The sequence below is a fragment of the Neovison vison genome, chromosome 9, assembly GCF_020171115.1.
Source record: "Neovison vison isolate M4711 chromosome 9, ASM_NN_V1, whole genome shotgun sequence".
Classification (NCBI taxonomy): Eukaryota; Metazoa; Chordata; class Mammalia; order Carnivora; family Mustelidae; genus Neogale; species Neogale vison.
The window spans coordinates 970,861-986,712 of NC_058099.1; the positions used below are offsets into that span (position 1 = coordinate 970,861).

A 15,852-nucleotide genomic window follows, 5' to 3' on the forward strand; every position below is an offset into this window, starting at 1 on the left:
GTGGTGAGCTCTGTACCTCGAGCGTCCAGGAGCGGGGAGCCATCCCACGTGTGAGCCCAGCATTGAGAAACACTCGTCGGATCGATGCCCGGGGCCCAAGACAGCGTGGCTTGGGGCCAGTTCTGGGCTCAGCTTTGGCCAAGCTAATGGCCATTTCCCTGGACGGACCTTCCAGCTCCAGTCTGCGCCCAGCCTGGGGCTGCCCTTTGCCCTCAGACCCTCCCCATGTTCTCCTGAAGGGAGGCCAACCCCTCACCCCCGTCCTCGTTCCCAAGGGGACATTGGGGAGGCTGAGGGAGAGGCAAGCACCTGTCTCCAGGATGGACATGTCTGTCCAGAAGCACCTGGTTAAGCGCTGACTCACAGCCCTGTGGGCCTGGATCTCGCCCAGCAAGGCTTGGGGAGGCCGAGGAGGGGAGGGAAGGGAGAAAGCTGCCCCCCCGCAGAGGAAGCGTCCTCAGAGCCCAGGCATGCCTTCCCGGAGCAGGGCACCTGCAGGCCCCTCAGGGCACCGGGTGGGCGTCTGTGAGGCAGGGTACCTGCTCCCAAGCCAGCAGAGCCGTCAAAACTGGCCAGTGCCCTCCAGCCAATGCAGAAGATGGTTTCACGAGATGGGGGGTGGGGGGTGCTGGGACGATCTGGGGCGTGTTCTCACTAGGAGGGGCTCCTGGCACCGGGTAAGGGCCGCAACCCCCTCCTCTAGTCCCGGGGCAGCCTCCCAGCAGGACCCCTGGGCAGACCTTGACCCTGGGGGGATGGCATATGTGGGTGACTCAAAATTGTTTAAGTGCCCTTTGCCCTCTTGGAGTAGCTTCTGTTTCCTCTAGGGTCAGTTCTCCCCATCCTGACTCTTCTCTCCCAGGGATCTCCCCGTGTCAGCAATCCTGGCAGGTCGGCCAGAACCTGGGGTGTGGAAAGCACCGCCAGCCTACCCTGGGGGGTACTGGGGAGCCCCCGGAGGCAGACCTGCCCCAGCACTCCACATCCCCGCAACAGTCTGGCATCACTTGGAGGGCCCTCTCCAGGCAGCCCCTGCCCGGGGTGGGCTGGACATTGTTACCCCATTTTCAGCCCGTCCCTCTCCCTGCCTCCATTCCCCATGGGTCTTGGAGTTCCCAAATTCCAGAAGGATCTCTACAGAGCAAAGCACGCCTTGCCTCCTGGTTCCTCATAGCAGGTAACTTTGGTCAGTTCCCGGGTGCGGACACCCTCACCTTGTGCCCTGAGCTCCTGTGCTCACCCCAAACCTAGCTCCTGAATTAGACGGGCCTGCTTCCTCCAGGCACCCCCACACTCATGCTCCCTGCCTGTGTGATCTCGTGATCTACCCCAAGAGGCACCTGGCTGCCTGACACCAGGACTGGACCTGGCCCCTGGTGGTCAGTCCTGCTCCCAGGCCCGTCCCAGCCCTTGGGGTAGCCACAGGGACAGTCCAGCCTCCTGTTTCTAAGCCTGTTGCCAGCTCCCCGCAGATCCAGGTACCACATCCAGGAAGGGGGAGAGGGTCTGCCTGTCCCTCCCCAGTGGCCTGTCCTGCCACAGGCCAGAGGGCCACTGAGACTCTGGACCCATGCCTCCCAGGAAGGAGCTCAGGGTCAGCGGGACACCAGGAGAACCTGTGGGGAGGGCTCCTGATCCCTCTAGAAAAGGCCCCCCACCATCTGGGAGGGGGGCAGGCTCTGGTCCTGGGCCTACCCCGGGCAGCCCAGCAAGGCTAGCAGGGCACGTGTGCCCATAGCCTGGGAGCAGGGAAGGGCAGCTGGGACCACAGAGCAGCGGCCCAATTAAGAAGCAGAGACCGGTTGGGACGCCTGGGTGGCGCAGTTGGTTAAAAACTACTGCCTCCGGCTCAGGGCGTGATCCTGGAGTCCCGGGATCGAGTCCCACATCAGGCTCCCAGCTCCATGGGGAGTCTGCTTCGCTCTCTGACCTTCTCCTCGCTCATGCTCTCTCTCACTGTCTCTCTCTCAAATAAATAAAATAAAATCTTTAAAAAAAAAAAAAAAAAAAAAAAGAAGCAGAGACCGGGGCACTGGGACAGCAGGGACCACCCTGCCTCCCTGGGGAGGGTTTTTGACCAGGGAGCCAGCCACGTGCCCCTCCCCAGCCCACCCAGGGGAGCAGCCTCACGTGCCCGTGAGAAGATGGGCAGACAGCGGCCCCAGTGCGGGTCCAACAGGGAAAGAAAGAAATCAGGGGCCAAGACAGACAGTGTTTAATGAAGGCCACGTTCCTGAGCTCTGGGGGTGATGCGCAGCTTCAGGGCACACAGGGGAGAGTGTTCCCCCATGGGCTGGCCCTGACCCTGTGGGGCGCCGGGGCTCAGTGAGGGGGTAGCAGGTGCCGCCACCGTCAGGGTCTTCGCTCCTTCTAAGGTCAGGGCCGCTGCCTGAACTCACCTTCTTGTTTCTGGGGCACAGAGACGAGACTCAGCCAATGAAGGAGCGAGGGGTGTCCCCATCACTGCACCGCCCGGCCAGCACTGCCCACTCACCATCTAGGACGTGGAACTGATCTGCGGCCTCGCAGAAACCTGAAGGCCCAAGCAGGGGTCAGTGGTGGCTGGGGCAGGGCACACGGTGGGAGGGCAAGGCCGGCTGCTGGGGGAGGCTTACCGTACTTGGGGAAGAACAAGACGTGGTCCTCGGTCAGGTTGGCCCTCTGGACGTGCTGCTCAAACGCACTCAGCGCCGAGTCACTTGGAGGGAGCGAGCGGGCTGTGGGGCACACAGGGCTCCTGGGCACGCGGTGAGGGGCACGCCAGGCACAGGGGTTGTGTGCTTGGGACGTACCCATCCCCCTCCATGTCCCCTCTGTCCCCAGACCTGGGCCTATCCACTAGGGCCTTTCCCTGACCCCTGCTCAGCTGAGGTCAGAATGCAGGGAGGGGAGGACAAGGAGGGTCTGTGTGTGTCCCTCCGGCCTCGCCCCGCACGGAAGGCCCTGAGTGTGTGCGGGACGCGGGCTCCCACAAGGACGCACTGTACAGTTTCACCGAAAGCCTCCGCTTCCGCTCCAGGTACAGGATGGCAAAGCCCTCATAGTCCGTCTCTCCGACGACCACGTCCACCGCTCGGGCGCCTGGAGCCGGGCAGAGTCAGCGGAGTCAGCTCCTCCCCCCCAGCCCCGCCCCCCAGCCCTGCTGCCCGGGGCTCACCTGGAAGTAGGAAGCGGCCCGGCGCTCCCGCGTCTCGGTAGAGCTGCCGCACCTGCCAGCAGATCCCATTCCTGGGGGGCGGGGGGGGGCACAGCAGGCTTAGGGCCCCAACCCGGGCAGGGCCCCACAGGACTCTGGTCCAGGCCACAGCAAGGGTGGGGGCAGGGGTCCTTGCGGGGGACTCACAGCTTCTGGAAGGTGCTGACAGCCATGGCTGCACGCTGGGGAGCCACACGCAGTAGAGTGGCCTCAACCCGGTGGCCCTGCTCCTGCAGGAAGCTGCACGAGGAGGCCACAGCCACAAGGAGCCACGTCCCTGCAAACTAGGGGCAGGCCATGTGAGGGCACACGGGGATGAGGGGCTGCCTGGCCCTGGCCCCCAGATGGGAGAGATCCTGCCCACCCACCTGTCCGCCTGTACCTGCTGAGCATCAAAGTTGGCCTTTGGTGGGATGGTGCTGATGGGGGACGGAGGCTGAGGAGGTCTCCGAGCCCTCTGGCTCAGGGAGTCCCCAGCCAGGAGCAAAGTCAAGAGGAGTGCAGTCCGGGGGGTCAGCATGGCGCTGGCAGTAACGGTGCGGGGACTGGGGGAAGCCAGGCCAGGACGGTGGAGTCCTGGGTCAGAGTCCACTGTCCAGTTCCGCCCAGAAGCCTGGCACAGGAAGTCGGCGACGTCCACCACCAACCCAGTAAGTCCCCGTTGGTCCTCCTGCTTTACCAAGCACCTGCCCCCACCCCGCCCCCGCGAAAGTCCACCCCCAGCCTCCTCGACTCTGCATTTCCCGGCAGGGCCCTGGCGCCATATCCTGTTTACAAAGTCCGAGTTGACCTCTGGTTCCTTGTCCACGACCCCCTAACCCAACGGCCCGAGCAGCTGGGAGAGGCGGGGCGGGGTCTCGAACCGTCAAAGCGAGCGAGTCTTGCCTTCAGCCCAGCCCACGGGCCCCGGTGCAAGGGCGCCGCCCCTCCCGGCCGCCAGGGGCGCTGCTGGGCGCGAGCTGGAGTGCGCGCAGGCGCAGCAACAGCCGAGGCGGGCTGCCGGGTGCTCGGCGCTCTGCGGCCATCGATGCCTCAGGGCTCGAGCCGTCAGCCTGGCGGGCTTCATCATAGAGACGCGGCGGCAGGAGCGGCGGGGCGGAAGCGGGTCGGCCGGCCGAGGCCGGGCGCCGGGGCGGGGGCAGCACAGCCGGGCGAAGGCGGCCGCGGTGAGTGCGCCCGGCCCCGGGAAAGTCGTCGTCAGGCCCCGGACCCCCGGTTTTCCGGCCCCGAGGAGGGTCGCAAACCGGCCGCGTCCGGTCCCCGGCCCCCCGCCCCCCACGCCCAGCCCCAGCCTCCGGCCCCTCGGCCTCGGCCGCGCCCTCTGCCGATGAATGAGTGGCCGAGGCCGCCGGGCCTGGGGCCGAGCCGAGGCCCCGCCCCCCGTAGCCCCTCGGAGGGGAGGGGGAGGGGACGTTAGGCCGCCCCCGCCCCGCCCCCACCTCGCCCGGCAGCGACAGCGGCCGCGCTGGCCCGCTGACCGCTGGACAGGGCTCCCCCAGGCCACAGGGCAGAGGCCAAGGGCCGGCTGGTGCCCCTGGTGGCGTCTGGGGCAGGCGGGCCGGCGCTTGTCCCACGGGCCCCAGGCCTGTGCTCCGAAGGACCTCGGTCCCACGCTGACAGCTCTGAAGCCTTGGGGCTGCCAGGTCAGAGTGGCAGGTGTGCGTGGGGGGCCACCGGGTCTTCGTTTCTCGGGCTCGGAGCAGTCACCAGCCCAGGCACCCACATGTGTCTCCGGGCCCCCGCGCGGGAGGAGGTCGGAGGGCCCCACCCCACCACTGGCCCCTTCTGGGCTGAGAGCAGATGTGGGGTCCAGCTCAGGCTGGCCCGGGCTGGGAGGTGCTGAGCGGGGTCTGCTGGCCGCCCGGAGCTGCCTGTTTCAGGGAACCACTGGGACCTGCGGGGACGCCCATCAGGAGTGTGGGGTCCAGGAGTGTGGCTGTCCAGGGCGCTTGGAGGAGCCGCTGGACCCTTAGGCAGGTGGGCAGGGCCAGCTGGCCCTCTACACAGGCTCAGTCCGATGGAAGTCCCAGCAGGGCACTGGCCTCAGCTCAGCCACGGGGCCCCTCCCTTGGGGCCAGTATCCTCTGCCAGTGCAACCGGCAACTAAGGGACCACGTGTGGGTTTCAGGGCTGCCTGGGCAGAATGTCACAATGGACGAGGGGGGCACACCCCTGCTCCCTGACAGCCTCATCTACCAGATCTTCCTGAGCTTGGGCCCAGCGGACGTACTGGCCGCCGGTCTGGTGTGCCGCCAGTGGCAGGCCGTGTCCCGGGACGAGTTCCTGTGGAGAGAGCAGTTCTACCGCTACTACCAGGTGGCCCGAGACGTGCCCCGGCACCCAGGTCAGGGCCTGCACGTGGCCCCACAGGCCACCAGGCTGGCTGGGAGGGCGGGAGGCAGGGCCATTCACATGCTGCCAGCCGAAGCCACAGCACTGATCCCCCACTGCCCAGATCTCCGTAGCGGTCACCAGGGCACTGCGCGGCCCTCACACAGATGGGGAGCAGCCGGGTCACGCCTCACTACAGTCCTGGCTGGGAGGCAGGGGCTTGGGGGTGCCAGGGGCACCCCTGCAGCTGAGGTGATGTCCCCTACGCTGTCGGGGTGCTGGCCTCTGTGGGAAAGGAGGCTCAGGGCCCCAGCGGTGACCACCCCCCACCCCCAGCGGCCACATCCTGGTACGAAGAGTTTCGGCGGCTCTATGACACGGTGCCCTGCGTGGAGGTCCAGACGCTCAGGGAGCACGCGGACCAGGTTCTGCACCTCAGCTTCTCCCACTCCGGCTACCAGTTCGCCTCCTGCTCCAAGGACTGCACCGTCAAGGTGAGCCCGGCCCCCGGCAGCTGCGGCCCGCCGGGGCGGCCCACACTGCCCGTGGAGGGAAGCGACTTGCGCTCCAGGGCCAGGAGCCAGCCACATGGACCCACACCCTTCGGGTCAGCGGGCAGCCAGGGGCAAGGAGCCCCATCCTGATGATGGTTCCGGGGCCTGAGCTCAGCTGGGAGAGGGGCTTGCAGCCTGGGCCCTGGGGTCCCGTGTAGGGCGGGCTCAAGAGGCCCCCGGATGACTCTGCCCCCGTGCAGATCTGGAACAACGACCTGACCATCTCGCTGCTGCACAGCGCGGACATGCGGCCCTATAACTGGAGCTACACGCAGTTCTCCCAGTTCAACCAGGACGACTCGCTGCTGCTGGCGTCCGGCGTGTTCCTGGGGCCCCACAACTCCTCATCGGGTGAGATCGCAGTCATCAGCCTAGGTGAGGGCCGCCGGTCAGGGCCACCCCCGCCTCCTCCTACAAAGCCCTGTGCCCTCCCCCACCCCACCCAGCCCCTTCCCACAGCCCTGCCCCCGCCCCCCGCCAGACAACTTCGCTCTGCTGTCGCGAGTGCGCAACAAGCCCTACGACGTGTTCGGCTGCTGGCTTACGGAGACCAGCCTGATCTCGGGGAACCTGCACCGCATCGGGGACATCACCTCCTGCTCGGTGCTCTGGCTCAACAACGCCTTCCAGGTGCGGCTCCCTGCGGCGGCCCCTGCGGCGGCCCCTGCCTGGCCTGGTGCCCACCTGCTGTCTCCCACCCCCAGGACGTGGAGTCAGAGAACGTCAACGTAGTGAAACGCCTCTTCAAGATTCAGAACCTCAACGCCAGCACCATCCGCACGGTGATGGTGGCCGACTGCAGCCGCTTTGACAGCCCCGACCTCCTGCTGGACGCCGGGGCGCCCCCCGGCCGCGTCTTTGACCTGGGCAGTGACAGTGAGGATGAGGCAGGAGGCCCGGGGCCAGGCCCGGCTCCGGCCCGCACCAAGGAGGGTTTGCGGCGCTTTTTGGATGGGCTCCTGGATGGGCGGGCACAGCCCCAGCTGTCGGAGCACGCGCTGGAGACCAAGGTGGCCGAGCTGCTGGCCCAGGGCCGCACCAAGCCCCCGGAGCAAGGCATGGCCAATGCCCACAAGCTGCTTATCTTCACCACGGGCTGCCTCACCTACTCACCGCACCAGATCGGTAGGGCAGGGGGCCCTCCTGCCTCCCTGGGGCCTGGGGGCTGATGATTCCCCGCGCTGGGCTGGCCTCCCCTGGCCAAGGGCAGGGCTGGAGTCTGTGGGCGGAGTCGGCCTCCTCCGCCTGTCCTGGGAGCCCCGCCCCGGTCCAGCTGCCTGGAGTGCGTGTTCCATGGGGGCCCCTCGTTCAGAGGCCGCTGCTCTTCCCCGGCCCTCCCGCAGGCATCAAGCAGATCCTGCCGCACCAGATGACTACGGCTGGGCCTGTGCTGGGGGAGGGCCGGGGCTCGGATGCCTTCTTTGACGCCCTGGACCACGTCATCGACGTGCACGGACACATCATCGGCATGGGCTTGTCCCCAGACAACAGGTGGGCCCCCGAGAGCGTCCGGGGTGGGGGCCTCTGCCGGCCGCTGGTACCGAGCAGGGTGCCCTCGCCCAGGTACCTGTACGTGAACAGCCGGGCCTGGCCCAGCGGCTCGGTGGTGGCCGACCCCATGCAGCCCCCGCCCATCGCAGAGGAGATTGACCTGCTGGTGTTTGACCTCAAGACCATGCGGGAGGCGAAGCGGGCCCTGCGGGCGCACCGCGCCTACACGCCCCACGACGAGTGCTTCTTCATCTTCCTGGACGTCAGCAGGGACTTCGTGGCCAGGTAGGCGCTGGGCTGGGCTGGGCTGGGCTGGGAGCAGGGCAGGCGCTCACCGAGGCTCCCCACAGCGGGGCGGAGGACCGGCACGGCTACATCTGGGACCGGCATTACAACATCTGCTTGGCTAAGCTGCGGCACCAGGACGTGGTCAACTCGGTGGTGTTCAGCCCCCGAGAGCAGGAGCTCCTGCTGACGGCCAGCGACGACGCCACCATCAAGGCCTGGCGCTCTCCCCGCACGGTGCGCATCCACCAGGCCCCGCGCCCGCGGCCCTACCCTTTTATCTCCTGGTTTGGCAGCCGGAGGCGCTGAGAGGGGCACCGGCCGGCAGGAGCGTCCGGGGGCCGCTGGGACCCACTGAAGACGGCACAGGGGCCTGCAGCCTTTTCCCGAGGGCCCCGACCGTGTGGCGGGCCGAGACACTCGGGACAGTCACGCCTTAGACGGGGGTCCAGCAGGACCGCCGGGAGGGGACGGCCTGCCCCCCCACGCTCACACCACACACCGCCTCCACGGCTGTGACCTTCAGCGCGGGGGCCGCCCCCCCGGCTGGCTTGGGATGCACTGGACACTGGGCCCTGCCCTTCCCGCACCCTCTTCCCCCAGGGTCTGTGCCCGGCGACCGTCAGCAGCACACGTGCGCTTCGGTCGGGCCTCCTCTGGGAACTCCTTCGCTCACCAGCATGGCCGGCGGCGCAGGGCAGTGTGCCGTGGGCCCAGGCAAACAGCATGTTACTGGTCCCCCGTGCGGGCCCGAATAAACCGTTGGCAATGGCACCCCATCGTCCAGTCTCTGTGTGGGGGAGGGGCCCGGCTGACAGCAGGGCGCTCGGGGCCGCGTCCCCAGCCGCTGTCCCTGGAACCTCTGAGCAGACGAGGTCACTGGCGTGCAGAAAGTGCCAGAGCATGTCCAGCATGGCACGCGCTCGCACCCAGCGGGGAGGTGTGAGGGGGCGCCCTGTACAGGACGGGACCGCACACGGCAGCGTGGGGCTGGGGACGCCGGGCAGAGGCGGACATGGGGGCAGGAAGCAGCCCTACACTCACCCCCAGAGCTTGTCCCACGTCTGTCCTTGGGGGCTCACCTGCCCCCCTCATTGTGCTGGGTGCCAGGGGCTGGGTTGGGGTGCGGATGGGGCGGCAGCCTGACTTCCGTGCCTGGCTACACAGGGAGCTCATCGTGTCCAACTGTCTGACCGTGCGCACATGGTGACCATCACCACAGTTGGGGGACAGACGTGGCAGACACGGACGGGGGAACGGGAGGCCAGAGGCAGTGCCGAGCAGAGGCTGCTGGAGTTGGACCTGCACTGGCTACAGGGGAACGGCTGGGCAGGGCCATGAGGGTCTCGGCAGGGAAGCCACCGGGCCCGGAGGAGGGGCCCGGGTCCTGGCTGAGGGTCCACCAGCGTGGGCAGCGCACCCAGAGGAGGCCGCCCCAGCCCACAGTAATCAGCAGCAGAAGGACGAGGAGGGGAACCGGGAGATGAGAGCACAGCAGCCCCAGAGCCCCAGACAGCGAGGCCACGGTCCGCGAGGGTCCCGAGATCCTAAAGCTCTCGGCAGAGGTTCCGGGTCGAAGGACGGTGGGTCAGGCCTGCGGCCCGTCCCTCCCGCAGCGGCGCTAGAGGAGCTGAGCACTCGCTCCCAACGGGGCGACACAGCAGCAGATGGGAAGCAACAGCAGACCCGGACCTCCACGTCTGCGCCCTGGCCAGAGCTCAGGCCAGCCTCGGCCCAGAAGCCAGTGCCCAGAGAAGGGCCAGCCAGGACGACGGAGGACAGCCCCGCCGGCAGCGAGCGTGCTGGCTGCAGGGCCCGTGGCGTGGACGGCAGCTCTGGCGCCGAGAGCCCGGGACTGCTGTGCTCTCTGCACTGCCGCTGCGTGGACCCAGAAGTGGCCTTGGGACCGTGGAAGGGCATGACAGAGCAGGACGGCAAGGGCCCTATGTCTCTGGCTGAAGGAGCAGACAGGGTTGGTCCTCAGCCAGAGGGAGAAGCTTGGGAAGCAGCCGCGAGGTGGCTATGACCGCCAAGGCCGACCGCCAGGCTAAGGCTGACCGCCAGGCGGCAGACCCAGGAGCCTGGGGACCAGTGCCCAGTCCCAGCCCGAGGACCAGCCCACAGACCACGGAGGGCGTCGTGGACCTAACCCTAACAACGCTGACACGGACCGTCGCCCAGGAGTCAGACAGGACCCGGAGCGGATCCAGACGCGTCTGGAATGTAACCCACGGTTAGTCGGGACACAAAGACCCTCAAAATGTCAGCTCAGAGGGAGGGACTTTCAGCGGACGCCAAGGACGAAAAGACCCAGTTGTCGAGACTGTCCGGCACGGGCTCTGCGGCAGCCGCCACAGAAACGCTTGGACAAACGTCACAGACGTTTCGACAGACGTGAAGACATGAAAGTCTCAGCACAGAAGTGGAAGGTTAAGTCAAACGGACGCATGAGGCTGAAAAGCAAAATCTTAAAACTCACTGGACAGAGGGACCAGCAGACGGACGTGACAGAAAAGTCAGTGACCGTGACTGAAGACGGGGGGACGGAAATCACCCAACCTGAACAAAGGAAAGAAAACCATTCTGGGGGGAGTCAGGCCCAGAGACCTGTGGGACAGACACTAAAGGTCTGTTTGTCCCCCTGGGGGCCCCCGAAGGAAGAGGAGCCGCCGCGGTCGGGACAGCTGGCACCGCCCGTGTGCAGGACACCCCCAGCTCCAGGCAGCCGAGAAACCCACACCCAGACGCGTCTCCGCAAACGGCGGGAACCCGGGACAGAAGAACCCGGACGGCAGCGGGGGGGGGGACGCCCGCCCAGCGAGGGGCAGCCCCTCCCCGGCCGCCGCGGGAGAAGACGGCCAGGCTGTCATCCCCGGCGCCGCGGCCGTGGAAACACCGTTCATGGACGCAGGCGGGATTTCCCAAGTGAAAGACACCGAGGACTGCGGCCAGCGACGGCCGCTCTCCTGACGGCCGCCAGCACCGTGGATGGGGCCCACGAGGGCGCGGAACCGCACACAGACCTGACCTGAGCTCGTCCGAACGTGTCTGACGGCGGAAAGAACGGCAGTTAGGGTGTCTTCCGACGGCAGTCTTCGGTCTAGATATGGGGGGTGAGGAAGGGACCCTTGGCGGTAAGTGCCCACATCCCAGGGAAGGCGCAAAACAGCACGTCCTCCAGGAGGACGTTAAAAGCTGCGCGTGTTCTGCGGGCGCCTGGGGGCTCCGTCGGCCGCGCGTCCAACTCGATCTCGGCTCGGGCCTTGATCTGGGGGCCGTGCGGTCAAGCCCCGTGTGGGGTCCCACGCGTGGGGTCCCACGCTGCACACGCACCTGCTAAAACCACAGAGAAAGTTGAGCACATTGTGGTCCTCAGAACCCAGATGGACTGCACAGACAGACAGAACCACAACAGACGGACGGACACAGACGACTAAAACCGTCCAAGTAATTCTGTCCTTCCAGGCCACAGAGCGGAAATGGAGTCACAAACACGGAGACCGCACAGAACACAAACAACACGGGAGGGCCCTACCCCAGCGCGGCAGAAATTGCGTTACCGTCAGCGTGAGCCGGGAGACGCGAGCCCTACGACCCCGTCTGCCGGCACGAGCGAGGCTTCCACCACGGCGTCGGGGAGGGAAACAGCGAAACGTTCCACAGAAACACTCGGAAAAGGGGCCTCGAGCGGCTCCACTGACCTCCGGGAGCGAGCGCTCTCTCACCGGGGAGGACGGGGTGCTGCCCACGGGGGAGACCTGAGAAGGCGAAGCTTTCCCCACTGTGTGCGCAGCTCACTACAGAGCCAGAACCCGCCGAAGCGGAGCGGCAGAACGGCAGGAGAGCGCAGCCGGAGACCCGCGGACCCGGAGACCCGGAGACCCGGAGACCCGGAGACCCGGAGACCCGGAGACCCGCGGACCCGGAGACCCGGAGACCCGGACACGACGCCCCCGCTCAGGCCGAAACCTGGCACAGCCCTGAGCGCACTCCCCAGGGCGTCTGGAACCAGGAACCACACACTGGGGAGCCCCTTGTCTGACGCTCCAGAGGTCACAAGAATGCACGCTTGCCGTGGGGGGACCCCTCCTGCCTCTTCGGCCGCCGGTGGGCCGGCCATCCTTGGTGTCTCCTCTGTTGACCTGTCACTCCAACCTCCTGCCTCCACATGGCCACCCCCTGGGTCTCCTCCCGTCATCGTCCTTCTGTGTCCGAATCCCCCCCTTTTCAAAGGTTCCCAGTCCTACTGGCCTGGGCCCACCCTATGCCTCATTGTAACTAGGCCACACTACACAGAAAGGGCACGTTCTGAGTTCCTGGGGATTCGGATGTCGTCATATCTTTCTGGGGGATGTGACTGAACGTGTAGGATCTGCCCACCGACTGGATTTCCCCGAGCTGCGCACAGCAGTCCACTCGCGAGGGCAGAAGACACATTCCCTTCTGCGGCACAGGGAACATGGCCGAGAGGTCCACAGCCGCACCGCGAGACGAACCTCAGCCCAATCTCCTTTTCCATACGGCCCCTGCGACCCGACCCCGCAACCGAAGACCACGGAAGGACACCAACATGCCCGCCGAATACAGATGCAGAATCCTCGAGCGACAGTTAGACCAAATCCAGAAAGGGCACAGACTGAGGTGCTCGCCGCGACCCCGGGGACTCAATCCAGAAACGCAAGGCTGGTACTAGATGTGGAGATGCGGCAGCGGGAGCCGCACGGAGCGCGGGGCAGGGACCAGCCGGACGCATCTCCTGACGCCAAAAAAGCGCTTCACAGAGCTTCCCAGCCGTGCTGAAGCCCGCGGCCGGCGGGCAGGAGCGGGGACCTGCTCAGCCTGGGGAAGGCGCCAGCACCATCTGCGGGTAGCGTCTCCCTCACGGGAGAGGGAACCTTTCCGAGGCCAGAGGCGGTCCGGGAGCCCCTCCTTTGCTCCGGGCCCCCTCACAGGGGAACACTGAGCAGGTGTGTAAATGAGCCACTGCTGAAGGGCGCAGAGACGAAGCATGAGCGTGTCCTTATGCACAGACAACAGCGCGTTCATGTGGGGAATTCCCCCAAAGCTACAAAAACAACCAATTCACTCCTAGAACCAGTGAGCTTATCAAGCTTACAGGATACAAACTGAATGCACAAACAACTGTTTCTACACACTAGGGATATACGGTTGGAAACCAAAACTTAATAAAAATGAACTTGTGTGGGGCGTCCAGGTGGGTCGGTCAGTTGAGCGTCTAACTCCTGATTCTGTCATGATCTTGGGGTCCTGAGATCGAGCCCTACGCTGGGCTCCATGCTCAGCACGGAGTCTGCTCGGGATTCCCTCTCTGCCCCTTTCTCCCTCACTTTCTCTGAGTAAACAAATAAACAAAATCTTTAAAGAAATACAACCCTTTACGACAGCTCAAGAACGCAGGAGTTGCTCGGGCGGCAACCTGGGAAAGCAGGTGTTCGCGCTGGGCGCCACAGGACGATGGCTCAGAGAAAAAGCAAAGAGACAAATTACGTTCCTGGGTTGGAAGACAACACAGACATCAGTTCCCCCCAAACTGACCCTAGATTTACGACAACTCCCACCCGTGCGCAGCGGGGCTTCCTGTAGCTACGGGCAGGGGATCCTGAGACTCACCGCTCTGGCGACGGAACAGAAACAGCCGGAGACCCTCTGAGCAACAGGGAGGACAGCAGAGGGTTCCCAGCCCTGCAGCTACCGCTCGCCGGGGCGCGTGCGCCGGACGGACCGCGCTGCTGCAGCGCACGCAGGTGGGGGCAACAGGTCGCACACGCGTGGCGACGGGGCTTCAACGAAGGCACCAAGTGAGCGGACAGAGGGAGGCTATGGCCATCTGTAGGCAAACAGCACACAGTCATTTCCACAAACGGCCAGCCAGATGCAGAGAAATTAACCTAAACTTCCCGGACTTTGCCAAAATCAACTCAAAATGGATCAGAGGTGTGGCCTGCCGCGACTGCGGGAGGGACGGAGGTGCACCTCCCGTATCTGGTGGCAGGAGGAGGCTCCCAGACGCGACCTGAAAGCCCGGCCCACTGCGCACTTCTCCGGGACTTACCGATCCGGCCCGAGACACGGCCAAGACGAACCGGAGGAAAGCGCCTGTGGTCACACAGCGGACGAAGGCGCGTCGCTGGAACCGGCAGCGGCTCTCTGGCTCAGCAGCCGCCCCGCCCGGAGAAGACGCTGGCGCCACACGAGCGGGAAAGGCAGACTCGCGCCGCGACAGAAGCCCAGCGCCCGGCTGCGGGGCAGGGGGCACGGGACCCCCACCTGGGCCGCGGGGAGCCTGGAGGGCGCGGCCGCTGTGTCCACCTGCGAGGCACCACACAGCTCCGCCACACGTCAGCGGCCACACACAGCTGCGTCGCCCAGTCGTGAAGGTCCGAGGCCGAGACCAGGCCACCGGCTGGGGCCCCGTTGAGCACTTCAGGCTGCGTCCGCAGGCGGTGGGCGGGGTGGGGGGTGGAGCTCCCTGGGGTCTCTCTCCCGAGCCCCACCCGTGACCCGTCATCCCTCTCCCAAAGTCTCCGTGTCCCAACACCTTCACCTTGGGCTTGGGTTTCAGCCGATGACTTCGGGGGGCGGGGGGCACACCCCCCCTCAGGCTGTCACGGCTGCTCTGGAGAATGGCACACGTTCTCTGGCGTTCAAGCGACACCTACCATGCGCCCAGCAACGCCACTGCTCAGGGCTCCACCCCAGCAAGCGCTCAGAGCAGCTGCGCGGGACCCAGACTGGGAACCACCCCGACGCCCTCCAGCAGGCGCGGGAGCCGGAAGCGAGCGGCGCTGTCCGCGGTGCTGAGCGTCCGCGTGCTGAGCGGAGGGCCGGGCCTCAGAGGGCGGCGCCCGCGGCTCCAGCCCCAGCGGCCCTCAAGGACGGCAGCGCCAGAGAACGGACGCCGGCTGGGGGCTCAGGGCGGGGTCCAGAGACGGAGGAGCTGCTCGTGTGCTCCCGTAAGTGTGAGCCGACGGTCGGAGCCGCTCGTGTGCTCCCGTAAGTGTGAGCCGACGGTCGGAGCCGCACCCGAAACGCTTACGACCCAACTTCCCCAGGACGAATCGCAGGGGCTGTCGGAGAAAGGGTCGGTGACGTGCCCACCAGGGGCCCAGGCGAGGCCACAGGCGTGGTTCCAAATGCACAGAAAAAGTAAGCGTCGCCCCAGGACTCTAAACCCAGTCAACATCTAACCCAAGGCTAGAGTCAGGGCCTGGGGGGCTCGGTCGGTCGGGGGCTTGGTCAGTCGGGTGTCCAACTCTCGCTTTTGACTCAGGTCGTGACCTCAGGGTCGTGAGACTGAGCCCCGCGTCGGGCTCCAGCTGGGAACGGAGCTTCTCCCTCTCCCTCTGCCCTTCCCCACACATTCCCTCCAAAACAGAACCAAAAGCAAAGGTGGGACACACCCAACTGCAGGCGCGGGGAGCCAGAGGCCCGCAGGACAGTGCGGCGGGCAGCCACGGGGGGCACAAGGCAATGGTGAGTCAAAGCAGCGTGTGGGTGCCCTGGCTGCTGTTGATGGTTTTTAGCGTTTTTTTTCAGATGATTCTATTTATTTGAGGGAGAGAGAGAGAAGGTGCACAAGCAGGGGGAGCGGCAGAGGGAGAAGCAGGTTCCCGCCAAGCAGGGAGCCCAACCTGGGACTCGATCCCAGGACCTTGGGATCATGACCTGAGCTGAAGGCAGATGCTTAATGACCGAGCCCTCCGGGAGCCCCCTAGTAAGTGTTTTTTGTGTTTAAAACTAATATGGACTTGAAATTCTAGAGAATGTGCGGAGGGAGCCGGAGGTCCAGTGAAGGCCAAAGTGGAAGTCACGCTGCGCAGAAGGTCACCGGCCCAGCTAGCAGCTCCTCAAATACGCCCCCACATGGCTGTCACCTCCCCCAGCGGCAAGGGAACCGGACAGGACACAACTCGTGACAGCCGACGTGGGGACAGCCTGAAGGTCCGTCCACGGACAAATCAACCAAATGTGGTA

At 65.8% G+C, this 15,852-nt stretch overlaps 2 protein-coding genes across 5 annotated transcripts; one reads left to right on the forward strand and one right to left on the reverse strand.

The window, feature by feature from the left end:
* Positions 1-2,192: 2,192 nt before the first annotated feature.
* C8G (complement C8 gamma chain) lies at positions 2,193-3,790 on the reverse strand. The gene is made up of 7 exons (XM_044264480.1): positions 3,579-3,790; positions 3,344-3,480; positions 3,158-3,228; positions 2,983-3,081; positions 2,616-2,717; positions 2,495-2,533; positions 2,193-2,409 (listed from the first exon to the last, which is right to left on the reverse strand). Exons 1-7 carry the CDS (start codon positions 3,714-3,716, stop codon positions 2,396-2,398), a joined length of 600 nt encoding a protein of 199 aa, XP_044120415.1. The 5' UTR covers positions 3,717-3,790; the 3' UTR covers positions 2,193-2,395.
* A 29-nt stretch (positions 3,791-3,819) lies between these two features.
* FBXW5 (F-box and WD repeat domain containing 5) lies at positions 3,820-8,631 on the forward strand. Of its 4 annotated transcripts, none has more exons than XM_044264478.1 (9): positions 3,820-3,846; positions 5,325-5,540; positions 5,864-6,021; positions 6,282-6,456; positions 6,563-6,711; positions 6,786-7,206; positions 7,425-7,572; positions 7,645-7,857; positions 7,923-8,631. In XM_044264478.1, exons 2-9 carry the CDS (start codon positions 5,348-5,350, stop codon positions 8,164-8,166), a joined length of 1,701 nt encoding a protein of 566 aa, XP_044120413.1. In that variant the 5' UTR covers positions 3,820-3,846; positions 5,325-5,347; the 3' UTR covers positions 8,167-8,631. The 4 variants fall into 4 exon arrangements, with proteins under 4 accessions (XP_044120413.1, XP_044120414.1, XP_044120410.1 ...); XM_044264475.1 differs by lacking the exon at positions 3,820-3,846 and adding an exon at positions 4,325-4,362; XM_044264477.1 differs by lacking the exon at positions 3,820-3,846 and adding an exon at positions 4,623-4,839.
* The last annotated feature ends 7,221 nt before the right edge of the window (positions 8,632-15,852 follow it).